This window comes from Pteropus alecto, unplaced genomic scaffold (genome assembly GCF_000325575.1).
Source record: "Pteropus alecto unplaced genomic scaffold, ASM32557v1 scaffold71, whole genome shotgun sequence".
Taxonomy (NCBI): domain Eukaryota; kingdom Metazoa; phylum Chordata; class Mammalia; order Chiroptera; family Pteropodidae; genus Pteropus; species Pteropus alecto.
The window spans coordinates 533878-554328 of NW_006433024.1; the positions used below are offsets into that span (position 1 = coordinate 533878).

The following is a 20451-nucleotide window of genomic DNA, read 5'->3' on the forward strand; positions in this document are numbered from 1 at the left end:
GTGGTCACCACCCAGTCAGTCTGAATATTCCTCTTTTGGCTAACCCAAAACACAACTATAACATAAAGGATTTTTTTTTTTTTTTTTTTTTTTGCGAAAGTTTGTTCTGGTTTAAACAACTTGACACCGTATAAATCACTATAGGTAGAGGATCTGATCTAGAAATAGCTGTCACACCTTAGGAGTAATGCTCCTGAAGCCCTGTTCTCATTTGTCATGAACAATCTGGAATCAGCCTGTTTCATCACAGTCTGAAAACATGTGATAGCTTTAGTGTGATGGAGCTCAGGAGTATGGTGTTCTGGAATCAGCACGGGCTTTGTCATCAGGTGCATCTGCAAGTACTTGCTTGTTTACACACCGTGTGACTGGGACATGTTCCTTACGCTTTCTGGAATTAGCTTTCTCATCTGTAAAACAGGGCCAATAGTACCCACCTCATAATATTGTTTTGAAGTAGGTATATTAGTAGATGCTCAATAAAGATTATTCTTTTCATCTCTCAAATCTTATCTTTTCTCTTAATAGATCTAAAACATGTCCTGTTTCTCAGAATATTTCCAGGTAGAACTGCCTTAATTGTCTAAGTGTTAGATTTCAATGATGAATACAGGTATTATAATTTATATTCAGCATTTCTGGCCTTCCATCACGGTCACAGATTCCCACTAGAAACAGGTTTGGATTTGTGTGGACAGTGAGAAAGACCACTGATTGGCAAAGGAAACACCTGAGATGAAGCCCATAGTTTTTACTCCACAGGAGAGAAACAGCACTCCTTAACTAGTTAGAAATCTATTGACTCAGAATGGTTTATAAAAGTGAAAGTGATGACATCAGTTCCTCTGAAATCCTTTAGCTTTCCTAGGTTAGATTAATCATGAGAGTAGAGGGAAGAGGAAAGTTGGGAACCACAAAAACAGAACTTGAAAAGCATAATATTCTGGAGCCATTCGTTTTAGAAGGACATAGATCTACCCATTTAATAGCTCCTACAGGCAGTATCATAGATGGCCTAAAGTATTTGTTGAATTTGAATTTAATAAAACGATAGTGCTCATGAGTTTCTTAAACATGAAGAAAACATTAAATTATATTCAAAGTACTCTATTTAGGAATCTAAGGAGCTATTTTATTATTTTAGAAAGAATTTTAATCAATAGTAACTAAAATAAAAATGTTTTCATTTAAGATAAATTTCTAGAATAGTCACACGAAGAGAATCTTTTATCATCCAAAGTAGGATAATAGGCATTATTTTGCATAACACGGTGCTGAGCAAGGGGTTGAAAACTAAACAAATATTTTTAAAATAAAATTCAGTATATACTGGGCAAATCAGACTCTGAGCCTAACTCATGGAATATGGAAGATTCTCTTGTATCCTTTAAAAATGCAGTTAATTACTTGACTGTTGGAGGGCACTGATAATACACTCCCTACCTATGTTTTTTTACAAAATATTTACATTCATGACAAGTCTGCATTTAGTTCCTGATCGGACCAAGCAAGTAATCGACTTGAATGCACTCGAATAGGAAATGAGATGTAAAACCACTTCTTTAAAAGTTAAATAACATCTTTTTTAACCTCCAGTAATGACACTTTTTCCTCTAGCTTACCTCTTATTTTAGTCCCTCAAGATTTGAACACTACCAGGTTGTGATAAATACTGTAAAGAATCTGCAGTCAACCCACAATATTTTCTATCATTAATAATAGTATTGCCCAGACAGCTTATCAGCTTAAGTTTTGGAAATTTCTTTATCCTTTATCTACAGAAACGCTAATCACTTCAAAAGGACAAAGCTGAGGGAATTTATTTTAAAGCTGGGTTAAAATTTTTTTTTTTCCATCAAATTCTATTGCTCCAGTTTCCTGGGTTCCTTGTGTCTCTTTTTCAACCTTTTCCCTTTCACGTATTTAAAATGACACTTTGCATTCACTTGATTGTGGGTGAGTTGCTTGCATTTTCTGGTGAGATAAACCTTTCTTAAGGCTTTTTCTATTCACTGGCTGGTTTTCACCAGGCCCAGGGAACAGAGAACCAGTTGGTCTGGGAATTGGGGAGCTTCGGCTCTGGGTTCCCCTCTGTAAGAGTTCTTTGGTTACCAGGCTCAGAATGGCAACTTCAAGCAAAAGGAACTTATTAGAAGGATAGCAAAGGCCTGTTGAATCAGTGGATGGCTGAAAATCAGGTTTGAACACGGGCAGGTGCCATGGCCTTTGCAGAGGCTGGGAACCAGAAACCCTTGCAGTGAGTCCAGAGAGGGGAGAAGGTGGTCATTGCTAGGATGAAATGGAAGATGAAATTCCAAGGAGGCCTCCTGGATGACAAGCCCACCTTTGCTATAGATTTGGGTGGGGTCCCCTAGTTACAGCCCACTGGGCTCCATCCAGTAATTCCTTAAGAGGAAATCAGAAGGCAGTTTGAAAAAAGAAATTGCATGCTGGGCAGATAACTTTGTACGCTACTGTGCTACTACTCAACAACTTTAAAGTTGCTTCTAGCTTTAAAAATGGACAGTGTTTCTCCCATGACAGCCTTTGGGACCACTATGTCCCTATGATGTTTGTGTCTCTGAATGACAATAAAACCAATGAACAATAATAAGGCAAAATGGAAGAAGACAGGAGTATTAGAGGGTTATTAGTTGTCCTACTAGTGATAACTATATCACTATAGAACAGTGGTTATATTAGTTCTCTATTTCTGCATAACAGTATTACCACAACCTTAGCATCTTAAAACAACACAAATTTATTACGTCACAGTTCCTATGAGTCAGGAGTCTAGGGAGAGCTTAGACTCTATGCTTAAGGTCTTATCGGGCTGTAATCAGGTGTCAGGGTTGCAGTCTCATCTAAGGTCTGACCGAAGGAAGATCCACTTGCAAGCTCACTCAGGTTGTCAGAATTCAGTTCCTTGCAACTCTAGGTAGGGCTGAGGATTTCGGTTGCTTGCTTGTTGTTGGCTGCAGACCGCCCTCAGCTCCAAGAGGCTGTCTAGTTTCTTGCTATGTGGGGTTCCCCATCATGACCACTTGGGTTTCTCATAGCCAGCAAGGGAGACTCCAGCAAGACAGGCACTACAATCTTATATAAACATGTAATTGTGTACATATAATCACACACATCCCATCACCTTTATTATATATCGTATTGGTTAGAAGGGATTCATAGGCTCAACCCACACTCAAGGGGAGGAGGTCACACAAGGGGATGAACACCAGGTGGTGAGGGTTATGGGGGCAAATCTATGAATCTGTCAGAGTGGCAGAACTCAGTGGGACGACTCTCAGAACTGCTTAAGTCATTCTCCCTGTATGTATGATTTCCCCAGACTGCAGGCCCGTGGAGGTACTTCCTCAGGTGGAGAACTGATGGGGCAGGCAGAACAAAACCTTGACCTCCAATTTCTTTATTTCAGCTGCAGGGGATGGGGAGAGGATGTAAGGCGATTCATCTCAGAGCTACTGTGACTGTCTGGTTGGTATTTCTCTTGCAGTTGTCTGTTTGCTATTGAATCTAGTAGCCTCCACTGGACTATATCTTTTGTCTATATCGTTTGGTAAATTTTTGTTTTTATCGCATGCAAATTCTTTCTTCATTTATTGTACATATTGTCTTTCTCAACTATAAGTACCTAAATGCAGGAGCCATTTCTTATATCAGAAACTTCACATGTCTTCCATGTAAGGTAAAAGCGAAGGCAGAGGTACTTTGGGATAACTCATATTAGATCTCTAGTAGTGTGAAGGAAGATAGGGTCTCCAGGTTAACGTGAAAATCTCTCCTCTCTTAGTTGTACTTGGTTGTGCAAACAAAACATGTATATTTGAAAGAGGTGATCTTATAAATGCTCAGATTACCGAGATTTTGCTTGGTTCTACCAGAGCTGCTAGGCATGCATGTGGAGGTAGATGGGTAATAGATAAAGAGGGCCAATAGACATTGGTTGAATCTTAGCTGTGTGACTCTGGACTTAATGTTTTAGTTTCTGAGAGCCTCAGTGACCTTGTAGTCCTAGCTCGTAGAGATAATGCCTTTAAAATGTATAACACGGTGCCTGGCATATAGTAAACATATAGGACATAGATATACTTTAAGAGACCCAGAGCAGGAGGGCATATGTCAATTCTCAAGGTGTAATTCATTCCATAACAAGAGGGGGTCGAGACAGACACTTAACACATTATAGCTCCTGCCTTGTCTTGGAGCTCATAGGGATTTAGTGTAGTTTCTTGTGTGGGGAGGAAATTAGAATCCTTACTGCTGCTTTCTCATCCCTGGAGCTGGGCCGTTGGGAAAGTGTGTTAAGGGGGCTGTAGCTGCAGCCCCTCCTCTGTAGACAGTGGGAGGCCTGGGGAAGAAGCTGGTGGCACAGGGGCAGGGTAGGGAGCACCCCAGCTCCTACCTTCATTTCCAGTCTCCCAGAGTATGATGGAAAGCACGTGGGATTTGCTGGGTGATCTTGGCCAAGCAACAGAGGCTCGGAAGCCATTTTCACTTCTGTAAAAGTGGAACTGGAGGGAAGATCAAAAGGAGGGCAGAATGTAGGCACTCAGCAAGGGAGGGCTACCAGGTATGACTCTCCAGTTGTAAACTTTGCATATCTAAGGGAACCCTGGATGTATTCTCCTTCCGGAGAATCTGCCCCTGAGGTTGGATAAATTTTCATTTTTCTCCCAACAGTGCCCTAACTGGCCAAATGAAAATGTTAAAATACATTTTAGAAAAAGTTTTAATTTCAAAAACTTATGATTAAAAATACATTTTATAAATAATTTTTCCATAGACTTGATTGAGAATTGTTGCGAACTTTACAAAAAGACATACTGCAACAACACATTAAAATTACAAAAAAATATACCTATAGCCTTCCTATTTAAAAATACATTATACATCACAGCGTTTTTCTTTGTGCAAAATTTACGAGAATGCTGCGTTAGGCATATCACACATTCACTTAAAGGGACGTAAACTTTAATACAGTCACTTTGCATAATAGTGTAGGCACAGGTGAAATAATTAATTCTTTCCCCCTAAAAGTTAATATACCTTAGTTTAACATTTTACTTTTATTTTTTAGGACTAATGGCTGAATTTAGCCTCATACAAATATATATATACATATATGTAATGTGTGTGCATTTAAGTACAAAAACGTGTGTTTTGAAATTAAGTAAACACTCAACGTATTTATAATATTTTCAGAGAATGTGTTCTCCAAACCATTCTGAGTACATCTTCTCTATTAAACAACTCTTTAGAAAATTAAATGAAGCCAAATCCGTCAATTAATGAACATCCTCTGTTGAGACTTCCAGTTTCCGCTGTGGGACAAAGAGAGTTCCTATGGAGGTTTTATTAGCACCATCGAAATCCACACAGGATGAGCCCATTGACTTCATTGGTCCACCTGGGGTACGGAAGAAACTTTCGGCCACTAATTGTGATCCTTTGGGTGTCACGGGAACAGGCTGATTGGAAAGAGAAGAATGGAAAAAAGAAGTCAAATCCACAGAAGTATGCCTTAGCAGCCTTAGAATATTGGACTGGAAGGACGTGTCACATGTGGGAGCCTAGCATACTTTGAAATCGACTAGGTAAGCCTGGATGAATCTGACATTCTAGCTATTTTTGTCAAGGCAAGACAAAAAGCTCATGATAACTCAGTAATAGGGACTCCTTGGGTACACTTCCTGTGATTGGAAGGCAGGCATGCATTCAATGTCCTTACTCTCCCATCCTTTCCCTTTCCAAAGAAGAAAAGCAAAAAAGCAAGTCTCCCCTGACACTGATATTTGGGACTTAATAACCTAAGGAAGAAGTAAATTGAATGGAAATACTCTTACCTGTTGTGCCCCTGTCACAGCAATGGAGTGTCCATTTGGTTGGTTCTGGCCTGGGACTGGAGAGTCATACCTGGTGGCCCTCCCTTGCTGAGTGCTTGCATTTTCTGGTATGACACTAACAACCTCTATTCTTGGAGACAAGGGAACAGTTCCGGGCCCGGGGCTGGCAGACACCTGCACACTGGGGGAGATGAGTCCCAAGTGCTGCAGCGTGAAGTTTACAATGGCTGAGCTTGGGTTCTGCATTGGAAAGGGGTGGCTTGAAGTGAGAGCTGGGCTGTTCCCTACAGGTACGGCTGCCATGGAAGTTGGTGAGACCATTAGCTTCAAAGGTGTTACATGAAAAGAGGGAAAATTAACAGCAGTGAGTTCAGATGATGTCACTGGAATAACACCTGAAAAGAAAAGGGGGGGTAAATATCTTAGAAGCAGAGGCATTTGTCTGAGACGCTTAGAAGGTTTAAATGAACTTGAGAATGACCCACATCTGAATAGTGTTTTACGTACACTCACCTGCGATTGGGGAGCTGTAGATCCTGTGGTTTGGGGAAAGTGTACCTGAGTTTTCTTTACTAGGCAAAATGGACTCTGCCCCCAGGGGTGAGCACTGGGTGAGAGGGATTAGGTATCCCGATGGGAACACGGTCTAGAAAACAAGGAGAAAGGGTTTATTTTACACACAAATACTGGAAGAAAAACGGCCATGTGCCTCTTCCAGGACTATCCCTAGGTTGTTGTTTGTTTCATCAGACCAAAGCCTCTAAATGGTGTAGGCTACAGGCAGGGAAGCTATACAGCTCCCTGAAGACAATATCCCTCCTCCCATTCCAACACTTGTCCTGAGTAATACAAACCATGTGTTTCCTAAATGCCCTATGTGGTCTTCGGAAGTGCCCTAAAGCTGGCACTGATCCTGCTTAGAGTAAGATTCACCCAGCAGACCCCCTTAACACCGACGCAGTATGTCCTGCTTATCAGACTCCTTGGCATGATGTGGTCATCGTGAGAACCAAGTTTAATGCCGTTGGATACCATAATGTCCCTGCTGTGTTATTATCTGATTGATCTTGAATTATGTAGAATGGCATTTCCCAAAGGGTATTCTGAGAGACCCTAGTTCCACAGGATGTAAGCAGGCAGTGCTTGAATCATGCTCAAAAATGTTTGGGAAATGCTGAATTCAACAAAGGAAAATGGTGTTTTTATGACTTTCTGAGGGACTTTAATAATGGCATGCACTGTAAATCTCCAAGGGGGCATCCAGCATGTAGCATTTCCCAGGCTAGCTGGCAACTAAATTTTTGATAGTGTTGGTATTCAAGGAAAACATTTTAAGAAATGTTGATTTAGAGAAGGGGGTTGCCAAACCATGGGCCAAAACCTAGCCTCTTGGCTGTTTTTGTAAATAAAATTGCACAAGAACACAGCCATGCCCATTCATTTATGTATTGTCTACAGGTGCTTTCCTAATTTTTTTTTTTTTTTTTACAATGGCAGAGTTGAATAGGTACAACAGAGATGAAATGGTCCACAAAGCCAGAAATATTTACTATCTGGTCCTTTCTAGAAAAAAGTTTACTGATTCCTGATTTAGAACAAAGGAATCATATAGATTTTTTCCCCCTAATGCTTTAGGTTCTAATGAGACCAAGCAAACATGCTTATAATATACAAACTAAATGGCATGGCACCCAGATTTCAAAAACTACAGATAAAAAAGAGAATTGATTAATTCATATTAGAGGCCCAACTGTCATGGAACAAAAGCTTTAGGCAAGAGAGTTATATTCCAAATGGAAACGCCCAGAAGGTTGGGTTGTGTATATCTTCCCCATGCCTGCTAGATCATTGTACTTTGCCAAACAGAGAAAGCCTAACATAGAAAGCCATGAGTGGCTGAATGGCCTGAAAACTATGCTTTAGCCTTACCATGAGCAGAACTGGCAAAGCTAAAAGCAGCTCTTGTAAATTGAGGGCCTTCCTTTTATCTTCCTCCAGATCTCTCTTCTAGACATTGTCAAAATAAGTCTACACTTTGATCTAGATGTTAACAGGAACCAGTGAATTCAGAATCTATAATGCTAAAAGTGTACCACCAACTTTAAATTTTGTTTCTGAGATGCTTGGTACTGTTCAATATGTTTACTGGTAGGTTCCTTGAAAGCTGTAGGAATAGAAATTTTTTAGGTGGATTTAGGCATTTTATAAATAACTCTTTGCTATTGTGAATCTTTCTCATGGTACAAGTTATTCTGCTTGCTGGTTTCTTTCAAATCTTTGGCAAAACCTATAGTACTCTAATAATTATTTTTCAACTTTCTGGAAACTACATTCATCACAAAATCCTTTAACCTCTAATGCCAATTCCTTTTTTTTTTTTTTAAATGAGAACTATTAAATTAGTATGATAAATGAGTTTGATATATTTCAACTTGCATGTCATCTCATTAGCCTATATTAGCCCTCTTACCCCTCTTCCTATTACATCATCCTATTTTATTTCCACTATAGTTCTTATTGTTCACTACCTGACATGTTTGTGTTATTTGTATATTGTTTTCTCTCCAAAACCAGATTCTCGGTAAATGTTGGCTGAATGAATGAACACATTTTCTTTCTCCTGCTCAGACCATGCTAAGAAGAAATGATCAAAACGAAGTCATGGAAATGAAGGAAGAAGCAGAGAGGCATGGAAAATCTATCTACTGAAAACCCTAATCCTGATTAACTAAGTGAGCAACAGGAGACCATTATTAAATTATCTCATTGGCCCAAAGAGTTTATGGATCTCACAGAAAATTGAATCAGGCTAAAGCTTTGTGATTTTCTCCCTAGCATGGATATTAAATGCAAAATGATACTAAGCTAAGCTAATAGATATTTTAAATGGTTACCATGAGGCCATCCTTAAGGAAGACTTGACAAACTCTAAAGCCTACTCAATGACAACAGTTACAGATAATACTCTTCAACTTATATGGTGCCTTAAAAGAATCACAAACCCCTTTATGTGTATCATCATGTAATAAATTCACTTAGCCTCACAAAAACTGTAGTATGGCTTGGGGCAAATACTCAAAAGCAACTGTCACCAAAGGCAGGTGCTGGGTTTGATTTGATCCAGAGCACAATACTTTACACCCACTAGATGATCAGGGAAAACTGGTGAAACAAATTCTTTACAGATGTGGGAAAATAAGATGTAGAGAAGTAAAATAATTTGAGTTAACGGCAGGGATAAAATGAGAGATTAACTTTTGCTTCCACATTTAGGGGTGGGTATTCATTCAGTGATCATGTCATATGTAATTGTCCTAAGGGAGGAAAATGAGATAATGCATGTAAAAGTGCCTAATCCTCTGACATCTGGTATGTGGGTAGGCATCCAATAAATGTTAATTCCTTCCTGAACTAAATTCCCCCTAGGAAAAAAATGCTCTAGAACATCAAAATCCCTAGAAAGCAATGTGTAAAACATACCTACAATTTGCCAGGCTAAGTTTTTTCTATTTACACGAAATAGAAATTTCGGTTTAAATTTTAGATAGAAAGTAAAAACAGGGGGAACAATTTATCTTCTAGGCAACAGATGTCAGTTATATGACATCAAACGAACATTAGGTAATGACTCAGAAAGCAGGAGTCACAGGGACCTTACGCATCCATCCATTCATTTGGGGTTACGTTTGCTCATAAATTATTTAAGACTTTCATGACAGGTGTTTGCATTCCAGTATGTGGCCGAGAAATGGACTTAAGCACAACCACCCACGGTGCTTTAAAAAGAGAGTAAATAATCCCTTCCTCTAAAGGTTAAAAATGTCCCTGCAGTCATCCCAGCCAGGGGATTAGCTGTCTGGGGCCTTGTTTGAATTATGGGATGCAAAGGAACAGTTCCTTGTCTTCTGAGAGACTGCTCTTTGCTCTGGTAAATTTCACAAGCCACCAAATCCTCCTTTAATCAGTTGGGGTGTTCCTAAAGTTTTACATAGCGAAAGGTTGTACTTACTGTGGAGACATTTTCAAGTCCTTTTGGGTCCTCTTTAAATTTCTTTTTGCAACCACTATCCTCGAGCACGCTTGTCCTCTTTAAGCCTTTTTCTCCAGCAGATTCCCCGTCTTGGGTCTGTGTACCTTGTCTCTCCAGCACTGGCAGCAGGCTTCCAGGCCTGGTGGAGACACTGGCCTTTGTGGCATCATTGGCTGCCTTCTCAGTGGTGACATCTGTGGAATCTTTTGAGCTTGTAGCTTTAGAAGAAGGGCTAGGGCAGACTGTTGGACTCAAGCCTTGGGGCGGTGTCATGGTTTGGGCTTGGGCGGGCTGTAAGTAGATGGCATACGATGGGCCCGAAGGGGCCTGAGGTAGGATCACGGGCACTGCCGATGGCAATGGGCTGGGGATCAGGGGGACCACCCCCAGGGGCTGGATGAGGGAAGGTGCCTTCAGCTCCAACTCAGCATTCACTGGGGTGTCCAGAGGGGCCAATGGTTTGCAGTGCCCGGATCTTGCCAGCTGTACTTGGACTTCCTTTCTGTGTTCACTAAAAGAAAAGATTTTAAAACATGACACATTTTCTAAAATGTTCTAAAATAAACACATTTTGTCTATAACATTCTACGTTAGATTGTCCCAGATTGAAGCCATGCTTTTATGAAACTAGCAGATGTTTCTGTAATGATTGTGTATGAGTTATAGGAAAGATTATCTCACCAGTCTCGAAGGCTAGAGCCTATTCTTAACATAAAATCAGTAATCCTAATGATGCAACATAAAAGTAATTTATCCTGTTACTAAAGAGTATTGCCAACCTACCTTGATTGCTCTTCCAACTGCATTTTGCAAATAGCTGCAAGCTGAGCCATTTTATTTGGGAAAAGTGAAGAATTCTGAGAATTCTCAGCTGATGAAATAAAAAGGGGGGGAGATGGTCAAATCAAAAGAATATGACATATCACTGAACGCTAAAGAACAGAGAACACGTACCCCCTCCTCCAAAAAAAACCACTTAGCAATGAAAAGAAAAACCCCACAAACTACTTTTATCTTTTAAGTCATACATAAGTTAGGCTTTAAGTGGGGTTAGGTATACAGACATGGAAACAATTCTCTAACAAGTCCCATCTGGATCAAGTAAGCTAAAAAAAAATTAGAAAAGAATTCTTCCAAGCAGAGCCCTGACATGATTGAAAACATACCTTTGTTGGTCTTGATAGGGCTACTGGGAGCAGAATTTATCTTTCTCCGATCACTTTCTATGCCCTTTACCAGTTTGATAAGAGATGGGTGTCGAGTGAAGTTTGGTTTCCCGCGTGTGGAAAAGAGGTTTTTGGCACAGTTCTCTTTTGAAGACTGCCTCACTTCCAAATCTGAGGGGGAGAAAGAAATGACAGGGCTGAGACCTGAAAGAGAAAAGGGCCGTGTGTTAAAACACGGGTGGTTCATCTTCCTTTTGGGATATGAGGTCAATTTATAGTTCTAAAATGATTTTAGGAATCACAGTGGCAACAGTTATGGAGCACGAAATATGTGCCAGACACCGTTTTAAGGGCTTTATAGATATAAAACCTTGTTTATCCTATTAAATGAATTCTGAGACAAGATTTCACACTTTAGCATTTCTAATCAGTGGTGTGCTATAGTGTAATTGTCAGTGTTTTTTTTTCCTTTATTGATATATAAAAAATTGTACATCTTATAATCAGTGGAATCTTACTTAATCTGGTGAAAAATGCTGACCCTCACTGCTATGGACTGCATATTTGTGACTCCCTGCCAAATTCATATGTTGGAATGTAATGCCCAACGTGATATTCGAGGTCCTTGGGTGGTACTTAAGTCACAAAGGCGGAGACTTGTGGAATAGGATTAGTGCTCTTATAAAAGAGACCCCCACAGAGCTCCCCAACCCACTTCTACCTTGTGAGGTTGCAATGAAAAGAAGGCTGTCTAGAAAGCCGGTGCTCACCAGACACTGAATCTGCAGGTACCTTGATCTTGGACCTCATAGCCTTCAAAACTGAGAAACAAATTTCTGTTGTTTATAAGCCACTCAGTCTATGGTATGTTGTTACAGCAGCTCAAACACACTAAGACACTCTCAACAACACCAGGTAGGTACTTCTCAGGAAATACATCCCCATTAGGAGGCATTTTGGAGACATTAAGCAACTGACTCATGGTCTCTCAGCTAGTCGAATGTGGGCCTAGGATGTGAACTCCATTAGTCTGGCTCCAGAGCCTGCACTACAGTTCTCTGCCCCAAAGGAAATCTTTCTGAGATTACATCCCAAATCATAATAACCTCACAAAGGTGCCATGGTTCTTTCCATTTTGTAGATGAGGAAACTCAGCCTTGAAAATGTAATTAATTTGCCTAAGGCCACACAGCTAGTAAGTGGCAAAGCTGGGACTGGAACCTAAGTCTCCCTCTGCCTCGATGCCCATGTTCTCGCCACTTTCTAGCACCTCTACGTGGGGATCTTTGGTGGAATGCAAAATGTTAGAACCCCAGAGCTGAGATGGAGATGAGGATACTAATATCGGAATGAATTCATTTCATTCTCAATGAACATAGACTCCGTTATGGTCACTGAGAAGCATAAGGGCAGCAATAGTACCGTATGTTTTGTGATGCTTTCAGATTCTACCTTCTGAGCACTGTGTGGGAGGTGGTTATGGACTTTGGGTTGCTGATGGAGCCAGTAGCCAAACTTTCTATATTGACACTCATCTTCGTCTTTTCAACCACTTAGATATGTTCTCTCCTTGTAGGAGTGTGGGTCAGAAAGGGAAGAGAGACTATCTCCAAATGTGCATTACTTCAAAACAGTGAAGCAAAGAATTTAGGAAAACAAATACATACCACTGGGATTTGGACTGATTTCTGGGCCTGTCCATTTAAAAGCTGGTTTTCGACCTCTTTCCTCTGTAACATGAACTTTCTTGATAAGCTCCAGGCTACTCAGAACATTAGCTATATCATACAGCCTCCTTATTTTTGCTGGGGAAAAAAAAAGTATATATACCATTTAATAGAATAATGAAAGATCAAAGGACTTTGCTTCATAAGGATTTCATGTATATTCAAAGAGCAATCCTAACCATCAGTGTCAAAGGGAAATGTAACTCTTTTAAAGCTACTCTAGTGATACTGCTTTAATTAAGACAAAAAAAAGTTTTGAATATTGAAAAGACTCAATTACTGCTGGTAGTGAATTTTGAAATGACAAATGCACAAGTTGAAAAAAGGAAAAATGACTTAATGAGATCACCCTATCAGAAACTATGTTATAGACTTTTTGATAAAAAGTCACCATTGCTGAGCATCTTCTAATGAGGATGCTGAAGAATTTTATGAACAAAGGAAATAAAGCATCAATAATAAATGTATAGCTTTCCTGCTTGTGATAGTTTACATCAATAAGATTTAGTAACATAAGCATGGGAAATTCCATAGCCCATCAAAATTTGTAAATTGTTGCATTGTCTTTATGTAATATGCAAAGCATAGATTTATAATTCTATAGATTTTACATATCTTAAAAAGTTTTGTTAGAAAAAGTCTGCTTTTACATCCATTTTGTTAGTACAAAAATTATAAATCAAGTCCCTTCTTCATAACCATGACAGAAGGTTCTGAATTCCCTGGGGATTCAGCAAATTACACATCTGCAGTTCCTGGAATAGTTTCCAAGGCTTTGACTAACCAGGGAAATGAGCTGAAAACTGCCTGGTGACTCAGTAAAGCAGGCAGCACATCAGTAGTATCAGGATGTGTTTTCTGAAATTGCAGATCTCCCAAGCCAATTGCCAGTATTATTGCTTTTCTCTCTACTTAATTTTGCCTTGATAGAGACACTATCAGCCTGGGGATGTCTGAATATACTTTCATGGGACTAGTATTGCTTTTCAGGGACGGGAACAAGTCTGTGTGACAGTTTGTGGGCATTCCCACGGCCTCTGCAGCCTCTTCCTCACCATCTTCGCCATAGATAGAGCTGGATCACCCAAAGTGTCCCATGTTCAGGCTAGCTTCACTCCCTATTTGGAGGTTTGCTAATGCCCCCAGGAGAGAGTGCAGCAGACCCCACCCACCTGCTGAGCCCATCTTTCCACACCTTCACTCTACTCTTCTACATGGAGGTTCCTGCAAAGTCTGTTATGGAGGCGAGGACAGACCTCTGCTTCAGGAACCCAATCTATAATCCCATTCGGACTTTGAGCAAATATTCTGGCTAAAACTAGTCATTCAAAATGGCAAGCCAATTGTGCTGCAGGTCACGTCTGGGGACAATTGGAGAAGGGTTATTTGTACTCTCACTTATGAGAGACAGTAGAAAGAGCAGAGACCTGGGTTCCAGTCCCACTTTACTACAATTTACTGCTCGTTTTGACTTCAGGCAATTGTAGATTGGATAGGAGTAAAATGGGGACAATGTTGCAGTGTCAAATGAGGTAACTTTTAAGGAACTGTTTACAAGCCAAAATGTTAGGCAAATAAGAGTAGTTTTATATATATCTCTGAATCCTACACATTCGCTAAAGCAGCATGATCATGGCTTCTGGGGAGAAGTGAAGATACAAAAGCATAATTAGAGAAGATCAATTTACATAGCAAATGTATTTGAAAATCAGTTTGTAAGTGATATTTTATTGTTTAAGAATAGGTCCAAAAGTCCGTGGCAGTCATGACACTTACTTTTAAACTTGCTTTTATCCAAATCTTCCACATGGTCCTCCCCAATTAAAATCTTGGCAGCAATTTCTAGGCTTACTATCTGAGGCGATGACACCAAAAACAGCATCACAAATTTCTGGCTCATCACTCTTAAAGACTTGTCTTTGCGGCTGTTTACAGAAGCTTTGAAGAAGGATGAGGATTAGAGAATTAAAATTCATGAAGGGACAAGTGACTTCTAAAGTAACAAGGCTAAAAATACTACCACCTGATCACTCAGTTGACAACTGCAGCATTTTAATGTTAAAGATGGCGTAGCTTTAGAGCATGTTCCCTAAAGAACCTTTTCTTTAGACCTGAGCTTTTCCATACCATCTCTCACCTGCCCGAAATTCCACTCCAGGGAGTCCGACAAAACACATGTCTGGGTGTCCGTTTTGGCCAGTGTTTGCTTTGATATGATCCTCTATACTGTAACTCTTACTAAAGTCAAATTCTTGTTCATACTCTTTCTTTTTGATCATCATAATCTGCTCGGCGTACTTGTTTTCCTCCCCGACGCTTTTCAAAGTCCCAAGGGTTTTGTTGAGATTATGTCGCCCATGCCAAGTGTACCTGTTTTTGGCAAGGCGGCTTACCATATGTAAGCTCTCTAGGACATTCACAATATCATAAATGCGCCGACGCTCAACATCTACAAAGAACGAGAAATTATACATTATTAGGATCAGGTTTTGTAACGTGTAAAGAACTGAATAACTTTTTCTTCTGTGGTTTATTAATCAGTAGGTTCTGGATGATGTAACTTTGTTAACGCTCAACAACAAAGACCGTGAAGATGAGAAAGACACGTCCCCACTCTCGAAGCGTACAAATAGTTAATACGAATTAGAGAGGTAATTTGCTGAGGGTCTCCTATGCACCATACAGCTTTAGGACATTTCTGCCCTAAACCTGTGAGATAGGTATTATTATCTACACTTTAATGATGAAGTAATAGAGGCTCAGGGTGGCTAAGCAGATCACTCCAAGGCAGAGGCAGGGAGTAGCAAAACCAAGTCTTTAATACACTAAATCTCACACTCTGCAACCTGTTTCTTATGTTATTTCCAAACACACATACACACGACTGTCATATGATAGATACAACATGCTGAGATTTCTTGTTTCTGGAACCTGCCTGATATGGTCTTCCCTGAAGGCCTTTGTGCTAGGCTGTTCCTTCTGCTTGGAATCCCTCTCCCAGATGTCTTCATGGCTTCCTGCCTTGATTCTTTCAAGTCGTGGCTCAGATGTCACCTTCTCAATGAGGCCTGACCTGATCACTTAAATTTAAAATTGCAAAGAACGCCTGATCTTTACCCTGGTCTACATTTTCTTTCTTTCCACGGTACATATTATCTTCTGACATACATTATAATGACTTACTTATGTCCTTTGCATATTATCTGTTGCCCCCACTAGAATGTAGTTTCCACAGGAGCAGGGATTTTGTCCTTTTTGTTCACGGATATTATTACAAGCTTCTACATTGCCTGGCACGTAGAAAGCAATCAATAGATACCTGCTGAATTATAGGGTACATCCTACACAGTTTAATGTGAAGTGAAGTGAACATTTATAAACATGTGTTAGAAGGGTAAAACTTTCTTTATGGGGCAATAGCTATATATTAAAATATCCCGCTTATCTCTTCAGTTTCAGATTATGATATTTTCATGACTCCAAATGTACCCCAAATTTGCCACAGACCCCTTTTTAGCTATAACTAGGTTTGAGTCTATGAAGAGTAAAAGGGGGCAGGGAGACACAGTAATTTTGCCAAACACTCAGAAAACCAATTGGTCCTTAGAATAGTGCTGAGTGGCAGGGAGAGCTAAAGCCCCACTCTCTCACACACAAGCTGATCCTTCTCATAAACTAGGAAGATACCATTTTGTAGCCTGGCTCTTCAAGAGAGAAGTTCAAAGTTGTAGCAGTTAAGAAACAAGTCATAAAACAATGTTGCCTTCCTTTAAAGCTCCAGAGCTTTTGAAATGCAGTCAGAAGCAAACTTCATTGTGATTTTTTGCTTCTGTTTTAAGGTTCACGAAAATTGGAAACTACATGCCTTTATTCTTAAATTAATAGGGCTTTAGAGATTTATAATTCCCTGTGGACTTATTTGTGCCATTACAAACACTGGCTAGATGAATGGGGGTCTGAAGGAGTAAGTCTATGAACTCGCAATAATTATTAACCATTTCAGTGAGTTCTTTGTATACTTACTAAGTTCCTCAGCTACTTCGTCAAGACAGATGTCATTATTCACCGCAGGGTTAGGATAATTAGGATATCGTGCTAAGAACTTATGACACAACAATCCTAAACTTTTCTCTTTTCGACTCGGTTGGGATTTCTCATATTCGTCTCCAGATAAGTGTTCCTACAAAGGAAGAGGTAAATAATGTCTTATTCTGAAATAACATTTGACAGATTTATTAGGGGCGTCTGTGTTCTATGACTAACACCGATTCATGTGCTTTGCTTCAATAGCTGCAAAATTTGGGGGGAAAAAGTTGGGGAGCCAACTGCTTGGCAGATCTCTGAAAGGGAAGCTTGAATTGAAAATAAGTCAAAGGTTCAGAATTTCCAGTTATGTATCTGACAGGGTCCAAACTTTTCTGGTGCTCTGATGAAGGCTAATAACTGTGTGAGGGTGGCGATGCTTTATATTGCTGGCAATGCTGTAACAGTTACTCCTCTCCTCCCCGCAAGTCCCCTAGTCTCCACCCAGTCCTCTGCAAACCTACGTGTAAACAATCTTTGGGCTCAGGTAATCCATTTCTGTTGTCAAACAACCCCCGTTTCTGATCTCTGTTGCGGATCTCAGGGCTCACAGCACTGATGAGCATTTTCAGGTTGGCTGTTGGTGTCCATGGTTCTCCCTGGGAGATTTCCTTGGGCTTGGTGGGTGTGGTTAAAGGGCCAAAGTCAGGCTGGATCTCTGTCAACACTGTGTTTGCTACAGTGGATTCTTTCAGAGGTGTTTTCATCAATCCCCTTTTATGTGGCTCAAAAAAGAGGTTTTCCTGGTTTGAAACAAGTAAATAAATTCACTGTAAAACAGGATTTATCAGATAGCTTTTGACTCTAGAAATTATACAATAATTAGAATATTACTAAGAAAAAGAATGCCTAACGAGGTTGCATTAGTCCACTCTAAAAGCTAAACTTCCCATTTTTCATTTTGCAACGAAGCATGGACTTAATTTTTTTCACCTTCTGTTCCAAGGATTAAAGAAACTTTAAAACTTATAATTTTTTAACTTATGTTGAAATAATTTGAGACTTAGAGAAAGGTTGCAAAGATAACACAGAGAGGTGCCATGTACCTTTTACTCAGCTTCCCCTAATAGGAGTGATAACTTTAAGTGATCCCAAACTCCTAGGAGTGACTTTTACTCATGACACTGTAATAAGGCCTCCATGGCAGAAACCATGTCCCATTCATCTGTGTATCCATCTAGCACAGTGACTGCAGGTTATAAGTGCTCGATAAAACACCACTGATGCATAAGAGTCAGAGAGCCAAGGAAATGAGTATGAGGGCTAGCATACGGTCAGATTTGTTGGCAAAATCCAGTAGGGAGCAAAATCCGGAGTGCCAAAGAGTAGAATTTCTGACCAGAAAAGTCTGTCCTTTAAATGTCTACTCCTTTACTCTTTAGATAAAGTAAAATTAGTTATTCAGTCACAAAGCTACTTCCTGGCAGCAGGGGGCTGCCACTGAGACACAGGAGGATAAATTAAGAGCAGTTCATAAATAAGACTAATGGAGACCAGGTTTCTTCTACTTTTGGACACTGGAGACTTCACACATTATTCCTACTTTAAAGAAAATGCTTGGAATGGCAATAAGTGAAAGAATAGAAAGATGCACTAATTCTTCAGAGACTTTCGAAACAAATATTATTGGGGTTATTTTATATGCCTTAGGATTTATCAAGTGTTTTTCCATTTGTATTTTCAACAAATCAGTCTCATTCTGCAGAAGAGGACAGTCAGGCTGGGAGAGGTCACATAGGACCTGAATCCAAATCTCAATCCAACTCTGGTTTTCTTACATGGAAGTTGGTGTCAGAGATCCAGTGGGGGACCCTCCTGAGCATGTGCACCTGAGAAGTGCTAACCAAGACTGGGATATTTCTAAAGGCTATTGACCTTTGCCTCAGACTATCAAAGCAATAGCAATTCTCTTATTTGACTAATATCTAAAATTTAGGAAATTTCTTCATTTTAACCTAGCAGTAGCTAGACATTAATTAAGATACCCCCAAGGACAATTCTTTCGTAATTTTACAAAACGTTTTTCTCTCAAACAGTATTTGTAGCCCCCATACTTAAAGAAGGTAGTGATTTGGTAGAATATTATCTTAAAAATAAATCCAATCTCAAATTATGTCAAATGCCCTTTCTGAATTCCTTTTGTTCAAGAATTCTCAAAAATATCATAATGCAATGAACAACTTTTACTATTCTTAAAAATATGTTTTCTCTCTGCTTATCTCTTTGATTCTTCCACCAAACCTTTAAAAACTAGAAAGATTAACTCTGGGCAACTCTTCCCCTCTTCAAAAATTAAATTTCCCTTCCTTCTGGGTTTTCAGAGGCTAATGAAAAGGAGATGTGGCATTAATAAGATATTGGATATTGAAAAATTATGGAGTTAAACCTGGATGATATTGCATTTAAATATGCAATAATGAATACTGAAGTTAAAAAGGTACCTTTTCATTCTCCATCCTGTAAATTTCTCATACATTGAGTTTCTTTAAAAATGAAAATTCGGAAGTTCCTCCCAATATCCTGATGGTTCAAGCAGTCCAATCAATTATATTAAAAAGTTTAATATCCTTAAAGAAAAAAGGAAATAGAAAAATTAAAAAAAGCAGAAAATTCGTTGAAAATTTCTTTATGGACACCACAGGCTACTGAAACAAAGACTATTGAAAACTGACAAACTACATTTATATTTTATTTCCAACCAGAGATAGCTCCACTGGGCAGAAAGTTACATCAAACGCCAGTAAATTCCTTCAGCAAACCAATCCGCTGTCACGAGACTTCGAGCAACCCATAGAATTTCCAGTGACAGCCCTCTCTCACCTTTAGAGAAGGCAGGCCATTCTCCGGACCCCATCGAATGGAAAGTAGCAAGCATAAGCACCAACCTGTTCACAGATCAGGGCCCGAGACTGAGCTCGTGAGCCCAGGTTCTGGCTGAACAGACACAACCCCAAGTTCCTGGATAAAAGTCTGCATCTAGATGCCTGAATTTCTTTCCTGACACACAAGTACTTAGGCTCAGCAGTAAAGTCTTGGGAAATAGCTTGATAGGAAACTTCCAAATTCGGTCCTTAAGCTTCAACCGTACTCTGGGCATTTAAAGAACGCCTTACGATTAAGACTTTTTATAAAGATTTCCCCAAAGATGCAAAGTACAATGCACTCGCTATTGGGGCGGCCAGTTCACGCCACGATGTTGGACCCCAGCATGGAAGGCTGCTTTTACTAAGGTGCCCAGGTACGTTCTCGCAGGCGCCACACGCTCCGCGGCCTGCGCACTTCCCCCTCCGCCCGGCCAATTGCCCCTCCCCCAGGCCCAGTCCGCGCGCCGCCAGCCCGGCAGTTCTCCGACAGCATCTTCGAGGTTTCCAGGGCAACGATTCCCAACCAATCAGAGAGCCGGCTCCGGGCCCGCGATTGGTTGGCGGCGCCAGGGGCGGGCCCGGACCTTCCGCCTTCGATTTAAAAATTTGGCGCGGAAAGCCGGACCGTGGCCGGCACCGCCCCTTAGTTGCGCGGGGCTTGAGCGCGGGCAAACCCGCGCCCGGAACCACGGCATCCCCGCCCCTCCCCCTCGCTCGCCCCCT

The 20451-nt window shown here is 40.3% G+C and overlaps 1 protein-coding gene across 7 annotated transcripts in view; it reads right to left on the reverse strand.

The window, feature by feature from the left end:
• Positions 1 to 4726: 4726 nt before the first annotated feature.
• Positions 4727 to 20451, reverse strand: part of E2F8 (E2F transcription factor 8) — a 16105-nt gene continuing 380 nt past the window's right edge. For 2 of the 7 annotated variants that reach the window (XM_006907967.2, XM_015586406.2), the window contains exons 2-13: positions 19306 to 19431; positions 17329 to 17607; positions 16805 to 16961; positions 14919 to 15230; positions 14558 to 14719; positions 12722 to 12859; positions 11055 to 11258; positions 10672 to 10759; positions 9868 to 10399; positions 6372 to 6504; positions 5859 to 6253; positions 4727 to 5483 (exon numbers count right to left, since the gene is read on the reverse strand). In XM_006907967.2, the coding sequence (XP_006908029.1) occupies positions 5301 to 5483; positions 5859 to 6253; positions 6372 to 6504; positions 9868 to 10399; positions 10672 to 10759; positions 11055 to 11258; positions 12722 to 12859; positions 14558 to 14719; positions 14919 to 15230; positions 16805 to 16961; positions 17329 to 17607; positions 19306 to 19320 (2598 nt within the window). In that variant the 5' untranslated portion in view covers positions 19321 to 19431 and the 3' untranslated portion in view covers positions 4727 to 5300. Of the gene's footprint in view, positions 5484 to 5858; positions 6254 to 6371; positions 6505 to 9867; positions 10400 to 10671; positions 10760 to 11054; positions 11259 to 12721; positions 12860 to 14557; positions 14720 to 14918; positions 15231 to 16804; positions 16962 to 17328; positions 17608 to 19305; positions 19432 to 19684; positions 20153 to 20451 lie in introns of those variants that run through there. The other 5 variants (XM_015586407.2, XM_015586405.2, XM_015586408.2 and 2 more) reach the window with 5 other exon arrangements.